Here is an 18714-nt window from a genome sequence, read left to right on the forward strand (position 1 = left end):
CTTACACTTGCTGATTATAGGCTGAACTTCCCAACTTACCTGCTGTGAGCTGTTCATGGCTTTAACTAGTTGCGAACTGTCTGACTCAAAAAGAAGTACTTCGTGTCGATTAGGGAAGAAAAAGGTAAGGGCTTCCCACAAAGCTAGGGTTTCTGCCATTAAGGGGGAAGAGGCTCTTATTTCTTTAGCAACTCCTCCCAACAACCTCCCTTCCGAATCGCGGCTGATGCAAGCTATGGAATTCTTCAGCGAACCAGGTACATACGTTCCATCTATGTTGATCTTTAACACTCCAACTTGCGGTGGAATCCATTTCTGAGGTGTTTCACTTTCTGGGTTTACTGATGTATTAAGTTCGTGGGTTGTCCATACTGCAGCTTTTCGGATCTGGGGACTGATTCTGGGTTGTGGTCGCTGCAGTCCGCGTCGGGCTCTCCTCCATAAATCAGCGAAGCTTTCTTCTTCCGGCACATGGTTTTCCTGCCTCCGCTCCTCACCCTTCGGAAGACAGGGACCTTTCGGAAGAGACGGCCCTCCGTCCTGCTCGCGTTCACTCCTTCCCGAAGTTTCTTCCTCTCCCGTTTCCTCTGCTGGAGTTCGGGTTTGCAGCACACCGTGCGGTCTCCTTGTCTCGTTTAGAAGCCCCAGAATCATTGGGTAATCTATTCGAGTTGGTCTTAGGGCTTTCCGTCACATCCGATGTCTCTCCACTTCTTTTGTATCGATTACTAGATCATTAAGTTTTCTTTGTACTTATCACTAGTTTTTAAAACTATGAAGGGACAGCTCTCTTTGCTTGGATCGACGGTTTCGTGATCTTACGTTTGGCTTATTCTTCAGTTCTTCCCCGCCAGGATGATCCCACCACCTAATTTTGCATGTGGCAAGTTTGACATTCAAAATTTTTTTTAACCTATTTCTTTGTTGTTATTGAGGAATTGATTGCGTGAGAGTCTTTAATCTACGATTTAAATAATAGTTTATTTTAGACTACAAAAAATCAAATAATAAATAATTATAAATTATTGTAAAGTTCGTTCCTTCAAAAATTTATAGCTCACAACAAGACTATTACTTTCATAGTAAGTCATGTTAGCAAAACTTTTATTAGTATGACAAGGGATATCCGAAACTTTTTACTCCGGTAAACCTTACACACATGCACAAATCACCCTATCTACGTGTATCGCATAAAGCAACGCTCATGGAGAAATGGGTGCGGCCTCGATTATTAATTTTGAATGGGATATTCTCTAATTATATCCGAACCAAGCGCTTAAAAATCACTCCGGCCACTCCTTAGTGGTTTATTAAAATTTGATTTGACCTCTGGTGGTGGTAGAAATTCAGGCAATCACAATAATGAAAAATATCTTTTTCCACCTGAGGGAAGAGGGGCTGCTACAATTCACACAATCGGTTCTCCCTTTTCTTCCTTAAATATCCTTGGTATCTTATAATAACTATAGACTACTTGTGGACAACAATGTGAATTTCACTTCGAAGATTATGAAAAGGAAAATAAAAAAGATTTAACGTGAGTAATAGTAATTTTATTATTTCCATCTCTAGTTTCAATTTTTTTGTTCTCATTATGGTGGGGAATCAAATAAGCTCGTCTGCATGGATGTCGTATAATGGCTATTCTGGTCTGACCTCTCACTTAATGTCTTAGATTCTCTTTCAGCGAAGTATACATCGTGTTTTACTGTCACATGCGTCAGGAGAATCAAAAGAAAGAACAATATTAAGATTTCTGTTTTTGGGAGGATTTCTAAACCGTTTTGCATTTTGTCTTCATCAAGAACAGGTGAGCCGTTGTCCAAGAATATCGTTTGCCTTTTCCCTATCTGTTTCCCTCAAGACTCCCCGATAAGAATTCAAGCTTGAAATTGACAAATTTGCGAAACACGCAGTCGTTCTATCATAAGATAGATTTACTAAAAGTCCTAAAACATGTTAGTCCTAAAACTTTTAAAAAGTATTATAAAGTCCTAAAACTTCTTACGAAAGTGTAATAAAATCTTAAAATTTTAAAAATATAATCATAAAAAGGATTTCATTGGATCAATTTGACAAATTTTAGAACCTGATCACACTTTTCGAAAGTTTTAAAACTTAATTATACTTTCGCGACAAGTTTTAGGACTTAATTATACTTATTGAAAGTTTTAGAACCTAATTGCACTTTCGCAACAAATTTTAGGACTTAATTACACTTATTAAAAGTTTTATGACTCATTTACGTTATGGTGACAAATTTTTAAACTTCTAATGTATTCATCTCATCTATTATTGATTAGATAACACTTCTCGTCTTGCCAACCTCATGAAAATATCATTTTGTAATAACAAAGTTTCACCATAAGAATTTGTGTATGATCACCAATATAAATGTTGAGGTACAAACATGGGAAGGTGTTAGAAAGTCTCTTATTTGAGAACTTGTGCATGTAGCGTGAAACAATGCATCATGATAAGCTCACAAGACATTTGCTTAAAAGTTTCCATCAAGATATATCTAATTAGATATCTCAATGGTTCTAACTAAACTCTTTCTTGGGGATCTCCTTATGTAAGTGTTGAGCTATTGCTGTATATCTCAACAAGTGGTATCGAGCCAAAGAGTAATTGGTAGGGTCCTAAGGTGTACTAATGTTTTTGACGAATGTAGAAAGAAATCGCGCAATGAACGCAGTCCCTGAGTAATAATTGCCATCACAAGCCAGTTTGGAGGAGAGAGACCACGGGCAATGGCGGGCGTTGGGTTGTAGAGAGTCGGCGAATGGGTAATTTTCATACCTAATCTTACAATCCTGTGGTTGCATATGAGCACCACGCAATTGGTAACTCGCAAAGTTCATGCACGTGTCGTAGTCCGCCCGTGAGATCGTTCCGCTGCAAGCTCCGAGGCCAAAGCAAGGCTTGGAGAACAAGGATTGACTCTAGCTCTTGCTAAGGTAATGAAAGCTTGAGCTCAACATCCTGGCAGCCCCGTCCGGGACGACATAGTTGACATTGCGCGAGTACGGATCGTTGAGAGTGCACTTACTTCCGTTACACCACCAAAATGTCAATGAAGTGTCAAAGGCCTCTTACAACATTGGAAAAATGAAACACAAGGAGGGTTCAAACGATAGTTATCCTAAGTAGAGCCACAAGTCCATCTTCATACCTTCATTTAGCTTTCGGCACGATTCCACATATCTAAGAATTAATTTTCAAAGTTTCCGTTACTTCCCATATGTTCACGATTTTTTCTGATCTGATTGATATTATACTATTATACGATATTATATATGTTGTGCTCAACATTGTTTTCCATCTTTAGAATTTCATATTTGGCCTTTTCTTAAGTCATTCGACTAGGAAGATTCCATGACCCCCCCTCTCTCTCTCTCTCTAGTTTTGGAAAATTCGAGTTCTCAGGAAAAATATATATTATCCTCATCCTACCGCAATATGATAAACATAATCAATCATAATTTTTCACTATAAAAGAATGTGTTTTCTATGGTCGGTTAAGTAGAATATAATATAGGTCTCCTTTTTATTCGATATGCAATTGATCTCGTCTATTAACTATAATTCGCTTTCAAAGAATTTTTTGAATACTTGTTTGCAAATTGCAATTCCTCGTTTCTCACATTTTCAAGGAAGCAAAATAAGAGTTGATAGACATGATAATGACTTGTAAATCCTTTCACGAGAACACTCGTTTGGATTTGGTATATAATTTTACATCTAATTAGCCTAAAGGTAATTTTTTTTTAATTCGATATACATGTTTGTATTAATTCATTTTAACATACAACTATATACAACAAAGCTTTTCTTTTGAATTCAAACCAGATATCCAGTGCGGTCCAGTCTTTATAAGATTCTCTAGACAAATCAATTGTCTTCCATGAAATTACGAATTCGATTCATGTATTGAGTGAATATCTGAACAACTCGTGTTGCGTTACTTAGTGGTGCCGTGCTAGAAAACTTTTTGGTCACCGAGCATTTTGGTGGGGTTGAGGTTGGCAAGCCGGACTTTTGGGTGTTATCATATATTTCTACCTATCTTTTACTTGTCGAAAAAGAGACTTTACGCGGAAATGCTTCCTACTATATTATACAGAGTTAATAAAGATTTAGTCATGATCTTTCATTTGTCTATCTTAGAAAAAGAATCTAGAATCTACTTGATTACATATTCTCGATAGATTTTTTATTGTTCAGAATATATTCTCGATATAAGAAATTCATCCCATCAACATCAAGTTCTACTTTTTTCAAACCATGGTCTTGCATAACTAGATTTTTTTCAACATTAACATATGTGGTCATCATACTTAAAACTATACCATATCAGATATATATTTTAGCGTTTTGGCTACAGCTGCTAATTTTTTAATGTCTGCAGTGACTCAGGCCTTTTTCTTTTTCTTTTTTTCTTTTCAGTGTAATAAAAGAACTAGATATAAAATATAAAATGGCACAAAAAACGCTAACGACTGAAGGATTATTCCAAAATGGGCTAGTTCTGGGTCCATAATCTGGAACCGGCAAGATCGGGACAAGGAACCGGCCCGTTTCAAATTTTGGATGGAAAAGGCAAGTTTATAAGTAAAAGTTTCACCATTTCACTACAAAATTAATCTTTTTATTTTTGTTTGGAAATTATTTGTTGGTCAAGTAATTATGTTGCTATTTCATCATGTTGAAGACCATGGTTTAATTCTTGACGGGTGCAAAAGTATTTCTTTTCTATGAAAAATCTTCAAAACTGGTTTAGAACTGGTCCAGCCAGGGAACCAAGCTGGTTGAACTGATTTTGACCTTAGAACCGAGAATCATACCCATATTGTGCTGGTTCCAGTTTTTAGAATCAAGAATCAAACTAGTTCCCCTTAGAGTCGGGAATTGTGCTAGTATTGGAAAAGAGTTTCAAAAGTTTTGAGAAATTTTGGATTTTTCAAAATAAGAGATAGAATCACCACCAATCAATTTTAGAAATTTAGTTTGTTTGGACACCTGGTGCACGTGAGACAACATTGGCCATTCGTGAGAATTAGAGAAATTTCTGGTCCATGAGTTTGGTTACATGTGAGGAGGGATTAGTGTACTCACAATGCTGAATTTTTGGTAGTTAGTTCATGACCCAAAAAGTATTTATATTTATTCTGGAAGAGAAAAAAAACCAGAAGATGTGGTAGAGCTATGACAATTCAAGATACGCTGAGCTCCACGTATTTTTGTACAGTCAAAGGGAGGATCGATTCCGTAAAAGATGATTTTCTTTATTGGGAGAACCCAAGTGCTAATCTGCATCCTGGAGACACTAATTAGAGATCTTTTATTTTCTTCCTCTTTTAAAAGATAGAGGAGAAAATAGGACTGCTTTAGTTACGTTTTCATGTTTTAATTAGACACTTTCCATGCAATTATCCAAAATACCAACTTGCCAAAATAAGCTCATTTGTACATCGTTTGGTCTCAACAGAAATAATAAAAAATATTCTTCACTTCCCAAAGCAACATACATGCACCAACCCTTACGGCCATCCTTCTTCATTACGCAACCCATTTCACTTATTGAAACTTAAAGCTGTGTGTAGGGCAATCGTATAAAGATTAGTGACTACCCCTTTCCACTTAATAAAAAGAAACTTTGCTCTCAATAATTTGGTCATAATATAAGGAAAGGAATTCCTTTATGCCGCGCTAGCTCGACGCAATAGTGACAACCCACGATTATTGACTCTATAGAGTATTCGAAATCCGCTTTATTCCCCATAAGGTGACAGCCAGAAACAGATGTGCATGTATTTCCATGCAAAAGCTTGCCAAAATCTGACACCCTTATAAGGTCACGATGCCACATTAGTTCCATTATCCAAAATCAAGAGACAAAAATGTGCTTCTCACTGATTCTGTTCTTGATCACCCTTCATCTCTCAAGCTCAGTTGTTTCAGGATATCCCCTAACAAAGAGACCTTCACCCTCACATTTCTCCGTGTTCCCTAGAGCTTCGACTCTGGCCACTAGATCGGCCTCCAAGGCTGAGCTTTTCGAGGGCTCCGTCAAGCTTGCCTTGGCTCATGTCGAGTCGGCACGGGCCATGGCCCAAAACCTTACCCTTTCACACCACAAGGTGCCGGCGAAGTCGCCTCCGAGCAGCATTGCCGACTGTTTGGAGCTCTTCGATGACACCATAGACCTGCTTGCCAACGTTGTCTCGTGTGGGGGTGGAACCGCCAAAGGCTGCCAGCCCGACGACGTCGAGACATGGCTCAGCGCCTCCCTCACGAATCAAGAGACCTGTCTTGACAGCCTCCAAGACATTAACAAAGTTCGAGAGAGCCGCGTTGACATGATGAGAACGATCTCGCAAAACATAAGCCACTCGCTCAACCACACCCTTGCGCTCTACGCCTCGACTAGGCCAACAAAGGAAGCAAGTCGGCAACGACGTCGGGCTTTGCTGTCCGACACATTCCCTCACTGGGTCTCCGGCACGGAGAGAAAGCTTCTTGAAGCTGCGGTCGAGGAAATTAAAGCGAGCGCCGTCGTGTCGAAGGACGGGACCGGCACGCACATGACCATTGGAGAAGCGCTTCTCTTTGTGCAAGCCTCAAAAGCGAAAGAGGGCGGCGGCAGCAAGGGCAGGACCGTAATTTACGTGAAGTCCGGGACCTATAAGGAGAATCTGAAGATTCCTTCCAAGCAAAAGAACGTTATGTTAGTCGGCGACGGGAAGGGAAAGACGGTCATCGTCAGCGATCGGAACGCCAAGGATGGATGGACCACTTTCCAGTCTGCCACCGTAGGTAATCAAAGAGCCTATAATTTTTCCGAACTTTCAAGAAACATTACACATAAAAGCGCCTGTTCATGTGCTTGGTTTTCAATCTCTATCGTACTTCTTAATGTATATATTCTCCAAATAAGCTGCCATGGGCGAAGGATTCATGTCGCGCGACATCACGTTCGAGAACAATGCCGGGCCTGACAAGCACCAAGCCGTCGCCCTTCGAATTGGGTCGGACAGATCGGTTGTGTACCGGTGTTCCATCCTCGGCTACCAAGACACCCTCTACACGCACTCGAAGCGCCAATTCTACCGAGAAACCGACATCTATGGAACTGTGGACTTCATCTTCGGCAACTCGGTGGTTGTCTTTCAGAAGTGCAACATCTACGCGCGGAAGCCCCTGTCGGGTCAGCACAACTTCGTGACCGCACAGGGCCGGACAAGCCCATACCAGAACACGGGCATCTCGATACACGACTGCAAGATCGGGGCTGCTTCAGATTCGGTCCCGCTGGAGTCCAAGCCCACGACCTTCCTCGGGAGGCCATGGAAACAGTACTCTCGGACCGTCGTGATGCAGTCTCTCTTGGACGGCTCGATCCATCCTCTGGGATGGTCTCCGTGGTCCGGTGATTTCGCCCTGAAGACGCTTTTCTATGGCGAGTATCAAAACTCGGGACCTGGCGCGCCCATCGCCGGAAGAGTCCAGTGGGCTTCATACCATGGCTCTCTCACATCAGCACAGGCTCAGTCATTCACGGTTGCACAGTTCATTTCAGGGAATTTGTGGTTGCCATCGACTGGCGTATCTTTTGATTCTGGGTTGATTGGATGAATGTTCATCCTTTTCTGGGGTTTGTACTGTTGATATGCGCAAGAAAAAGTTCGGTGTTTAGGATTGGCAAAACCTTAGTTTGGATGTTTTCATGTTGCATTTTCATTGCTATTATTGATGTGATGTCTTTCTGAGAAGGTAGCGTTTCTACTTTTTTTTCTCATGTCCTGTTTTGGCATTGTCTTTTTTCAAAATGAAGCATCTGGAATCCACAACGAATTCAAACCTAGAAACAAGGATCAATGTCGACCCGAAAATGAAGCGATCCAAGGTCAAACCAAATGCTATGTGACCGGCTAAGCTCCGCCGGCTGAGCTTCACTCTTGAAGACGATGAACGGTAATTTTTTAGGGTAAAACGGGAAAACACAATTATCAATAATATTGAAAGAAAAAAAAATCATTAAACCCCTCTTTAGCATTTCAAATGCAAGCATTTGGCCAATAAGCCTTCAAATGCTGAACCAAACGACCTAAAATTTTTCTCAAGGGGCTTTCGGGGTTCAAAGTTGAACCGAGGTCCGACTGGTGTGGTGCTAAGGTGTCCTGATGTTTCGACGAATGATACGAGATAGAAATCGCACAATGAATGCAGTCCCCAAGAAATAATTGCCATCACAATCCAGTTTGGCAGAGAGAGACCATGGGCAAAGGCAGATTTCTTCTGAGCAACGGCAAATCTCTTCGATGAATGTTCTGAGATAGAAATCACGCAAAGAATGCAGCCCCCAAGAAATAATTGCCATCACAATCCACTTTGGCAAAGATAGACCATGGGCAAAGGCAGATTTCTTTTGAGCAACGGCAGATCTCTTCTGATATTTCGACGAATGTTTCGAGATAGAAATCACGCAATGAATGCAGAAATAATTGCCATCACAATCCAATTTGGCAGAGAGAGACCATGGGCTGTTAAAATTTTTTGGATGTGTGCATGTGGAAGTATGATTTTGGTATTAGTTATAGTTTTTGATTAGTGATGTTGTGTGCAAGTGTATGATATAGTTTGTAGAGAATGGACAATGGATGAGATAGGATAATTGAAGGACAAAGAACATGGGATATGGGAAATAGTTTCATTAGTTGGATAAAATAATTTTACAATAGTTGAAGGAAGTGTTGGTGGAGGAGCTTCAAGATATGGAGTTTTATCTCATGCTCCTCTCACTCTTCTAACATTTGTTGTTTTGCTATGCTCTCCCCTCTTTCCTTTTTATAGGGATTAAATACAACATTCTAGATTTATGTGGAATGTCGTCCAGTTAGGCTTATTCTAGGAAATTCTAAATTGTAGTTTATCCATTCTTCTTCTAGAGATTTCTACTTGCTTCCTTTCTCACATGAATCTTCTAGATTCATTTAGCAACCTCCATTCTCAACAATTCTAGACAATATCAACCTTGAAGTTTCTAGAAAGTTTTAAAGAAAATGGATCACAATTTCCAACACTTCCCTTTGATCCATTTTCAGGATAGTCCAGACTTGTGTTGTAAAGTTTTGGACATACCTTGAAATTTTTATTGTAATTTTTCACATGTCTTTTATTCCGTCTTCATTACACGATCCCTTGCATTCTCTTGTCGAAACAGTTGCACTTGCCTTTGAATGTGCATGTCTTTTGTTCAACGATGTCCCATATGCCTTGGCCATCAAAATGCTAGCTGTAGTTGTTAGCTCGGGCTCTGGCTCTGGCTCTGGCTCTCGTAGGCTCTGGCTCTACCTCTGGCTTTGATTCTAGCTCTGGCTCCGGCTCTAGCTCTCTTAACTCTCGCTTGGGCTCTGGCCTTTTTAGTTGAGGATGGTCATGACAAACGCCCAACACCAACCAAAGACGTGGCTTTGATACCATGTTAAAATTTTTTGGATGTGTGCGTGCATGGTTTTGGTATTAGTATAGTTTTTGATTAGTGATGTTGTGTGCAAGTGTATGATATATTTTATAGATAATGGACAAGAGATGAGCTAGGATAATTGAAAGACAAAAAACATGGGATATGAGAAATAGTTTCATTAGTTGAATAAAATAATTTTACAATAGTTGAAGGAAGCATTGGTGGAGGAGCTTCAAGATATGGAGTATTATCTCATGCTCCTCTTACTCTTCTAACATTTGTTGTTTTGCTACGCTCCCCCCTCTTTCCTTTCCTATTTATAGGGACTAAATACAACATTCTAGATTTATGTGGAATGTTGTCCACTTAGGCTTATTCTAGGAAATTCTAGATTGTAGTTTATCCATTCTTCTTCTAGAGATTTCTACTTGCTTGCTTTCCCACGTGAATCTTCTAGATTCATTTAGCAACCTCCATTCTCAACAATTCTAGACAATATCAATCTTGAAGTTTCTAGAAAGTTTTAGAGAAAATGCAGATTTCTTCTGAGCAATGGCAGATTTCCTCTTTGCCATGTTCTCTTCATGCTTCTTCAGATTGTAAAGCTGTCTTCGCAAGTGCAACACCTGCCATGGTAAGGCTTGATTAGTACTCGTCCACCCCTATCAACTAGCAGAACTAGGAGCACATAATGATCTGAGACATATCGGTTCAAGCCCTAGCCCACCCAAGAAGAAAAAAAAGCAAGCAAAATAGAGCAGAAAAAAGTGTGAAGTTAAAGTCTTATTCATGAAGAAATGAAAAGGAGCTCTTCTTCAAAAGACACTCTGTTGGCAATAAAACAAAAGCAAAAACGGCCAATGACGTTACAGTTAACATTTCTGAAAAGAGATGTCAATACCTCTCTTTGAAGCATGGCAGGAAGCTTATCCGTTGAAACAAGGCTCCGTACTTCCTCCCGAAGTTTCTCATCTTTGATACCGCACCAGGTTTCAGGTGGCAACATCAACAGAAGTACAGTTAAGATATTACTTCCAACCGGTCGAGTGCTAGTACAGTTATTGGGATCAGGTTCTGCCCCATGACTACAGACGCTGGCTGCAATTTCATCCAGATTTTCACTGCCACCAAAAACCGGAACTCTGCTGCAGCATGAAGTTGAAGGCAAAAAATTAACTACGTACTCGAAAAAACCAGTATCCCGAACTTGCTTTAACAGCTCTTCCTGCAAAAGAAAAAGAACAGACTCTTGGTCAGTGTCTGCTTAGACGAACAAGAGTCCATTTCAAGCTCACAAAACAACAAAAGGATATGAACATGCTGCACCATACCCTGCTCGCAAGTCTTTGTTTTTCTTCTTCGCTTATCCCTATACCACACTCCTGTTCCCTCTTAACTTCAGCAACCGACTGGATAAATTTCTCGAAACCAGACGGGGGTGATGCCAAAAGAATACTGAGAATGCCATTGATATCTTTCACATCCTTGGACTTCAACAGATGAGGAACGTCATCCATTAAGTACTTTACAACACCAAGCCAACTTTCATTTTTGCGGCCCTGCATATATTTTAAAATTAAATGTTCAACTTACAAAACCAGTAAAATGCATTAAAGACATGGAACAAAAAAAATCCAATTAGCAAACGAGAGCAGAAAGGCACAGTATATCTTGCGCCAGTTGTTTAAATTACAAATGAGGGTGTGCATAGCACAAGGGGAACTAAAGAAGTGCTGATTATATTTCCCTTCGTTTAAACTAGTACTTCTTGATCTGTTCCCCTGACCTTTTGTCCTCCTTGAATCTACAGTGATAAGTATTCCCTATGTCTGCAGTCAGGAACTTCACTAAAAAGGGAACTTTTTACATTGAAGTAATATTTACAATCTAAAGTTCAGGGACTAATAATTTTCCGTGGAGCGACAAATAAATACAAACGACGTGCCACAAGAGCCTACTAACTGTCATCTAATAATGTGTGTGATGGGTCATACAAGAAACTGAGTTGTTCTCAAGATGAATAAAGAGAAGTTACCAAAGAAACCCAAACCTAACACGATATGAAGACAATCAATCTTAGTCGACACAACTTTACTTGAAATATTTTAACTCTTCACTATAAAACCCAATGTTTCATCACATTGGCAAAATTTTGTACTACTTATATCGACATGATTAACATTCATGATAACATAAAATAATTGTCAGTCCTAAATCTTACTGGAACCAGGAAATTACTTGAGATCATGTCAGTGATATGATCGGCAGTTATGGGTGCATTTGATCACTACTAGAAAGAAAATACATAATCACAGATCAGTGCTACTAACTATGAAGTCCATTAATTCTGTCAAAGTCAAACTTTTCGAGACTTTACAGGCAACCTGCAAGTTTAAGCGATGCCATTTGTCGTGCTAATTTTTACTCGTTTTGTTGGTCTGCACAAACTCGTATATCCAATACCAATGTTGATATTCAAGACATTGAAGTTACGCAGAAATTTTGAAAAAAAATATCATTGTTTCAGGATAAGGCCAATGCATATACGTACACTTTCTAGAAGTTGGAAGAAAAAAATCCCTTCAATTGGAGATGAGATATGTATAAGTCATCTCTCCAAGTCCGAACACGCGGTACACAAATACACAAAGACTGAAAGAGAGACTGCTCTCAACTACTTTCCCGGGAGAATCGAAATTTGTACGAAGAATTCTCGCTTGCTGAAGAAGTTTCTATGCGTTTTCCATCACTTCAAACTATTTTAGGAAAATTTCACGAATAGTCCCTGAATTTTGACCTAATTTAGAATATGACTTATAAGTTTTTAATTTATTTAATATAATGCCTGAGCTTTAACTTAATATTCAATTCATCGCTAAATTTTTGAGTTCCTAAACTTTTTATACATATTCGATCTAATTCTTGCACTATGTAAAAATATTAAATATTATCCTTAAACTTAAATTACTAGAATACATATACAAAAAGTTTAGATATCACACAACACATTAAAGTAAAGTTTAATGGTCACATTAGACAAATAAAAATTCAGGGTTCACGTTGCAATTGAATCAAAATTTGGAGATCATTTGTGTTACATGAAACTCCGCGCAACTTTGCGGATTGTTCACATTTGCCCCTAAAATTTTCAGAATTATAAGAAAACATCATATATTGGCCATCAGGTTAAAGAAACAAAAGAGACAGCAAAATGGGGGCTTCTTCTCTGCACTTATCCAGTAAAGTGCAACCAAGTAAGCTCGGAGCAGAGCGAGGGCGCTGCGGGTCATCGGCTTCGGGGTACGGCGAAGGCAGAGCTACGGCGTCGCGGGCTTCAAGGCACGGCTAAGGCAGAGCTGCAGCGTCGCGGGCTTCGGGGCACGGCGAAGGCAGAGCTGCGGCGTCGCGGGCTTCGGGGCACAGCTTTGGGCGCGACTTTGGGGCACGGCGAAGGCAGAGCAGCAGCGTCGCGGGCTGCAGGCGAGGCGTGGCGAAGGCAGCAGCGGGCGGAGCAGGAGTGACGTCGGGGCACGGCGAAGGCAGAGCACCGGCGTCGCGGGCTGCAGTCGAGGCGCGGCGAAGGCAGCAGCGGGCGGAGCAGGAGCGACGTCGGTGCGGGCTACAGGCGAGGCGCGGCGGGGATGCTACTTGGTGGCGTCGAGCAGAGGGCGAAAAGAGAACTCGTGAGAGTGAGACAGTGAGAACAGAGGGCAGAACCGGAACCGGAACCGGTCCCCTTAGAATTAGGAACCGAACCGGACCCTCCGGTGCAGTTCTCCGGGTCCCGGTTCTACCGGGTACCGCGCTCACCCCTAGAGCCCAGCAAGATTTAGTTTGTAGCAGCAGGGAGGAAAATAATTGGATCCGGAAACAGGATGAATACAGATATCAGCACCAGCACTCTGATGACATATCAGCGACACACAAGTCGGTGCTCATAGTGTGTCAAAGCCACCAATTTTACCATGATTGGCTCCTTTACATATAAATCTTAAATTAACATATTGAGCTCTTCAGTATTGTAATGAAGGCATCTATATCACAGTAACTGCTGAAACAGAGCTAAAAATTTTCAAAAAAATGAGACTGAAAAAATCAATTTCGAAAAAAGAGAAACAAAAATAAATACAAGTTATGCGATTATAGCACATATTACATTACTGCACTGCATTTATTGATTAACAATGCTTATAGATTAACATGACATTGTCCATACCAGGGTATAAAGCAGCCCAGCGTCCCTCTTTGGCTTGGATATAAGCATGAACCTGGGTAAAATAAAATAATTGGACTTCAGATGACAAACTTACTAGGCTGGAGGTGTATATTATACATATTCTTGGTCTTTGACATTCTGGAATTTACTGTCTATATGATTTGCAGGTTTAGGCATAAGAAGCCAGTTACATAAACTCTTGTCTATATAACTCATGCTAGAACAGTTCAAACTAAATTCCATTTCTAACTTGTAAAAGCAAAACTAGTTTGGTTCTTTCAAGTTATTGAGGAACATATAAACGACACTAGACCTAGATTGCAAGGATCTCACAAAAGTTCCCTCAACTTCTAATAGGCCATGAGAAAGCATCAGGTATGCTACTTATTATTGACTTTTTCAATGTATCTTTGCAGCATGAAACCTTGGAACCTAAGACTGTTTAGGTTAACAAATGCAAATGCATAGACATGTTCAAATACCTACAAAACCCATGTTATATTGTCAATAACCCTCTGAAGAGACAAGTTCTGCTCCACTGAACAAATGACATTACACCATGTCAAATATTTCACATACCCTCTTCTTTGTCCAGTTGTCTTGTTAACAGTATCCATGGCTTCCCAGAGGAGGGTATCTGGAACCCAATGAGGGCGATACTTGAAACGTGCAACATCCAATATCAGTACCATGTCCCTTCCCGCATGATAACCACCAATAGGTGAAAAATGGCCAGCTCCTGTCTGCAAACAAAGTCTTTTATGCTGTCATCAACTTACGCATCATTTTTTCATTAAAAACTAAGCATTGGCTGATGTGACAAAAAACAATCAAGATAACATCCTCTCATTAAACCACAATTCAAGGTACATTTCCTGTGAAATAAATACAATGCTCAGAATATGCATTTGGAAACTGAGTCGCTTTTGAACTTCTTATCTATTATTTAACTCCTATGCTGTAATTGGGAGGCATTGATGCTCATTAGTACGCTTTTACTTTAAAAAAAAAAACTACCCAGGATATCCGCTGTGAAATATGAACAGAAACTAATCAAAGAAGGGACTTGGACTTAAGATGTGGCCTACAAGATTTTTCTGATGACCAATTCTTGTAAATGCTGACATAAGTCACATAGATAATCATTCCATACCAGAGCGCAAGTTTTCTGTTCTAAATTTGACACTAGCTATAATGCCTCCAACAAACAAATGAACTCCAGAAACTTCCAAAGTCTCTACTCAGCGAAGCCCCCCTCTGAAATGTTGCCAAGGACAAGTTTTTTCCACCCGGGTGAAAACTATGTAACTCACAAGAGACGAGATAAATCGGTGGTAGACAAAACAATTACTTTACAAAGCTTCGCTACAGATGGACAGCTCCATCAATCCATGGCTAATCTGAAAATCCTAATAGGAATAAGATTCTTCTCCTCTTTCCCTTTTATGATAAACTAAAGAATCAGTGAGACTGGCTCACAGTCTTCAGAGACAAAGTCCATATAGACTCCAAGCAATCATTATTTGTAATACTAGAGATGCCAAAGATTTTAACATGTTTATTAATTCTACATGAGGGGGTTTCTCAAGATTTGCATTTCTTTGTGGAGTAGGATAATACTGGAGTTTATAAATATGGTGTTCTTCAGATGGGGAAGTTAGAAATAGAATGACTGAATATCATTGAACTTTAACAAATTGTTGCTTTAGAATGGTGTTATGCTATTCTAGTTTTAGGTTTGATGCTTACGAATACCCCATTATTATTCTTAGCAGCTTCAGCCATGCCAAAGATCTTCAATCTTTACGAGTTACTATCTGCAAGTTCCTCTCAATGCCTGATCCAAATTTAGCTTACTATTCCAGACTATCTTCCTACATCAACCTAGCTAAGCAAGAGTTTGCTTAAATCCTAGTCACCTAACCTTCAATTTGCACATGCCCAAAATCACAAAGCATCCTTAGCAATGTTCTGCTCTCTACGAAGATGCATTCCCACTGATCTTCATTGTCTGAATTTAATCATTCAAAGGATCAACGACCAATAATGGGGGCAAAACTAGTTGTATCTGCCCCATCTTCATCACCCTTTTAATTCTTAAGTCTTCGCTCCATCCTTATGCCTTAGAAGGCAAAGAATTAATAATCAACCAATTCTCTTAAGAGATGCAATGCCCCATCCCCACACACAAATCAGCACGATGTTTTTCCTACCTGTTCAAGACCAGCTCTGTGATAGGATGAGACCAGGTGACAATTATCTGAAGAACAACATTTTTTAACAGACTGACGGAAGAAATCAACATCGGTTTGACTAGTCTGAAATGCTTCAACTTCAGCTCCAGCACGTCGAGCCCAATGTACTGCGTTCCCGAACGATATGCCTTCAGCTTTAATTTTTTTCAGCTCCTTAGGGCAGCCTAACATAGACTCATCATACCATCTCCAAGGACCTGCAATTCGAAGAACAATTTTATATTATACAAATGCACACACATACGCAAAACATTGCTATAAGAGTCCCAAAGGCTTGATCTTCTCAAAAAATGAGAAAAGAAAGGTTGGATCCTACAAGGCGTTTATCCATTGAAATAAGAAATATTCGATTGGTTTCTTCCACTCATAAAAGTCCTAAACTTTCTCTATTCCATGCACCAACCAACCAAGCACGACATAACCAAAAGCGCGTCCTTAGCTGTCAAAGAAACAAAAGCATGCAAATGAACAACTTTACACCTCTAATAGAAGGCAATCGTTTGTACGGAAAAATTATCTAATTCTCAAATTTTACAAACCCAAGAAGAAAAAGATTTTATGGAGACATATTCACAACAACTAACGCCTCAAGGAAGTTAACTCCATTCATGAAGCTACTAACAACTAACTTCATATGCAAGCTGCAATGTTAGCTCTCAACATTCCATGCTACAAGACAGTACAACCTCCACAAAGCATATTTTAGTAATAAGGAAATACATGTTAGAATAAAAAAGAATCATGGGGTCCGGTCCCGCTCAATACCAAGAACTTTGAAAAGATGTATGTGTTGAACTGAACACTATTTAAGTCCATACACTCAATTCTCCTCGTTAACCCAATACTCCATTCACATCTCGTTAACCCAATACTCCATTCACATTTTACAGCTCCTTTAGTCAAAGTGCATTATATGCTTCGACAATGTAGCGTTCCTTTCTTATTGAAGAGAGCCACTCTCTTGCAAACGCGAACAGAGTTCAAAAAGATGTCCAACTGTAAAAAGGCCCACCTTTCCATGTCCTTCCGGGGTCAATGGCAAGGGCATTCAAGACCATCGAGAGGCTAGCCAATCCACAATACGTAAGCTCTGATTGCGTTTGAAAGTAAGAGATCAACGTATAAAATCCTTCCATCGTCCCAGCTTGGATGGCTTCAATGAAGAGCTTCTGTTGATGGCAAAACACGATTTTAAACCAAGTTCATTCAACGACTACTATTCATGAGAACAGCAAAAAGAAAGCATAGCATCCTCTAAGCATGTTCCGAGAATGATTCAAAGCCGCGAGTCATCATTATTATATCCCTTTCAAAAGCCCATCTTATTTCAGGAAGTCCTCCAATTTCTTCATTCGCCCGTCAAAGCTAGCAACTTTTTCAAATAATTGGTAATTCTTCTCTACAAGACACAATCTTTTCACAAAAAGCACGCGACCCACAAAACCAAAAACGATCATACGGCACATAATCTCGACCGGAGCGACTCCCGTCTCCAAACTTCAAGGCTAGAATTCCAACAGAGACTAAACCGACACAATGCAGCCGACACACGAAGCTCAGGCACAGTCGAAGCGCTGATCAGCGGCATCGTTGGGAACTGAACAAGTCAAAGAGTTAACATTACCTTGCCTTCGTCGGAGGCGAAATCGATCGCCGGAGGAGAAGGGAGGACCCGCCGGTAAAGACCCGACGTCGCCATGTCCCCCGCGCTTCGCTTCCCCCTCGTTCCTGCCGCCGCTCTGCAAAACTTCAGTTCGACTCCGCCGGATCGAAGGCGAGGTGGGTATTCGATTTCGACGACGAAGAAGAGAGAAAGGCGACGGCTTTTTCGCGGGAGGAACTCGAAGCGGGTCTTCTGGAGAAGCTTTTCGTTTGCTGGTAAATATTTCATGTATTCATGTGATTTATACGTTAAGTGATATATTACTTAATATTGGAAATTTAAGGATGGATATTGCACGTGAGGGCGTATATTGAGTAAATATATTCTTTTGACTCAAAATAAGAAAGGAGATTTTTGCGTGCGGGCCGAAAAAGGAAGTGAAATAATCCATGAAAATCAGGTTATTCACCTATAAGAGAGAAAATCGAGGGAGAGGCTGGTTAAAAAGAAGAAGAAGGGAAAATCAAAAGTGTCAGAGAGAACTGCCGAGAGAGAGAGGGCTTCGTAATAGAAAAGAGGAGGAAGAGAGAATTGTCAAGAAAAAGACAAGAAGGAAGTCCTCTCTTTATCCATGGTGACTCCCACAAATAAAAAAGAGAAGTGTGACATGAAAGCGGAGAGAGAGAGAAGGCTCGAGATTGGAGAGTTGGGCCCCTGCGTCATCTCGCTCCCCGATTGGCGCTGTGCCTGTGTTGCTGCCGCACGCTGGTTCCAACCGTCCAGTTTCCAGTCCTCCAACGAACTCCCGCGACGAGCAGGACGTTGTTCCTCTTGGGAGCCCCCTCGGCACGACGAAGCCTGTTGTCCTTGCGGCTCTTGCGAGCCAAGGAGCGTTAAAGATCCCTCTTGCTCGTGAGTCGTGACGACGAAGATATCGCTGCCTCCTAACTGAGTTAGCAGCGACGTTTTTGTGCTTCTATTTTTGCAGGTGTTGGACGAGTTTTAGTCACATTGACGACCAGTTCTGCAACTTCCGACTCTCCGCCACCGGTTGCCTTCCTTTTTGTCGTTTGTCCGTAAAGATATCTCCACCTGTAGCAAATCCCCAAAGTCAAGTGCTCTGGGGGAAGTCAAAAAAAAAAAAAAGTCAAAGTATCAGGTCTTCAGTGGC

General features: G+C 40.6%; 3 protein-coding genes across 3 annotated transcripts; 2 read left to right on the forward strand and 1 right to left on the reverse strand.

Moving 5' to 3' along the window:
* The first annotated feature begins 26 nt into the window (after window positions 1-26).
* Window positions 27-872, forward strand: LOC120286602. The gene is made up of 3 exons (XM_039298907.1): window positions 27-257; window positions 421-657; window positions 781-872. The coding sequence occupies exons 1-3, from the start codon at window positions 56-58 to the stop codon at window positions 870-872; spliced, it is 531 nt and encodes a 176-aa protein (XP_039154841.1). The 5' UTR covers window positions 27-55.
* Window positions 873-5903: 5031 nt separating this feature from the next.
* LOC104456286 (pectinesterase-like) lies at window positions 5904-7775 on the forward strand. The gene is made up of 2 exons (XM_010071049.3): window positions 5904-6819; window positions 6941-7775. The coding sequence occupies exons 1-2, from the start codon at window positions 5904-5906 to the stop codon at window positions 7636-7638; spliced, it is 1614 nt and encodes a 537-aa protein (XP_010069351.3). The 3' UTR covers window positions 7639-7775.
* A 2064-nt stretch (window positions 7776-9839) lies between these two features.
* On the reverse strand, window positions 9840-17817 carry LOC104416196 (glutathione gamma-glutamylcysteinyltransferase 2). The gene is made up of 8 exons (XM_010027621.3): window positions 17565-17817; window positions 16953-17109; window positions 15899-16137; window positions 14265-14428; window positions 13686-13737; window positions 10801-11028; window positions 10371-10694; window positions 9840-10095 (listed from the first exon to the last, which is right to left on the reverse strand). The coding sequence occupies exons 1-8, from the start codon at window positions 17637-17639 to the stop codon at window positions 9958-9960; spliced, it is 1377 nt and encodes a 458-aa protein (XP_010025923.2). The 5' UTR covers window positions 17640-17817; the 3' UTR covers window positions 9840-9957.
* Between the last annotated feature and the right edge of the window lie 897 nt (window positions 17818-18714).

This window comes from Eucalyptus grandis, chromosome 8 (assembly GCF_016545825.1).
Source record: "Eucalyptus grandis isolate ANBG69807.140 chromosome 8, ASM1654582v1, whole genome shotgun sequence".
Taxonomy (NCBI): Eukaryota; Viridiplantae; Streptophyta; class Magnoliopsida; order Myrtales; family Myrtaceae; genus Eucalyptus; species Eucalyptus grandis.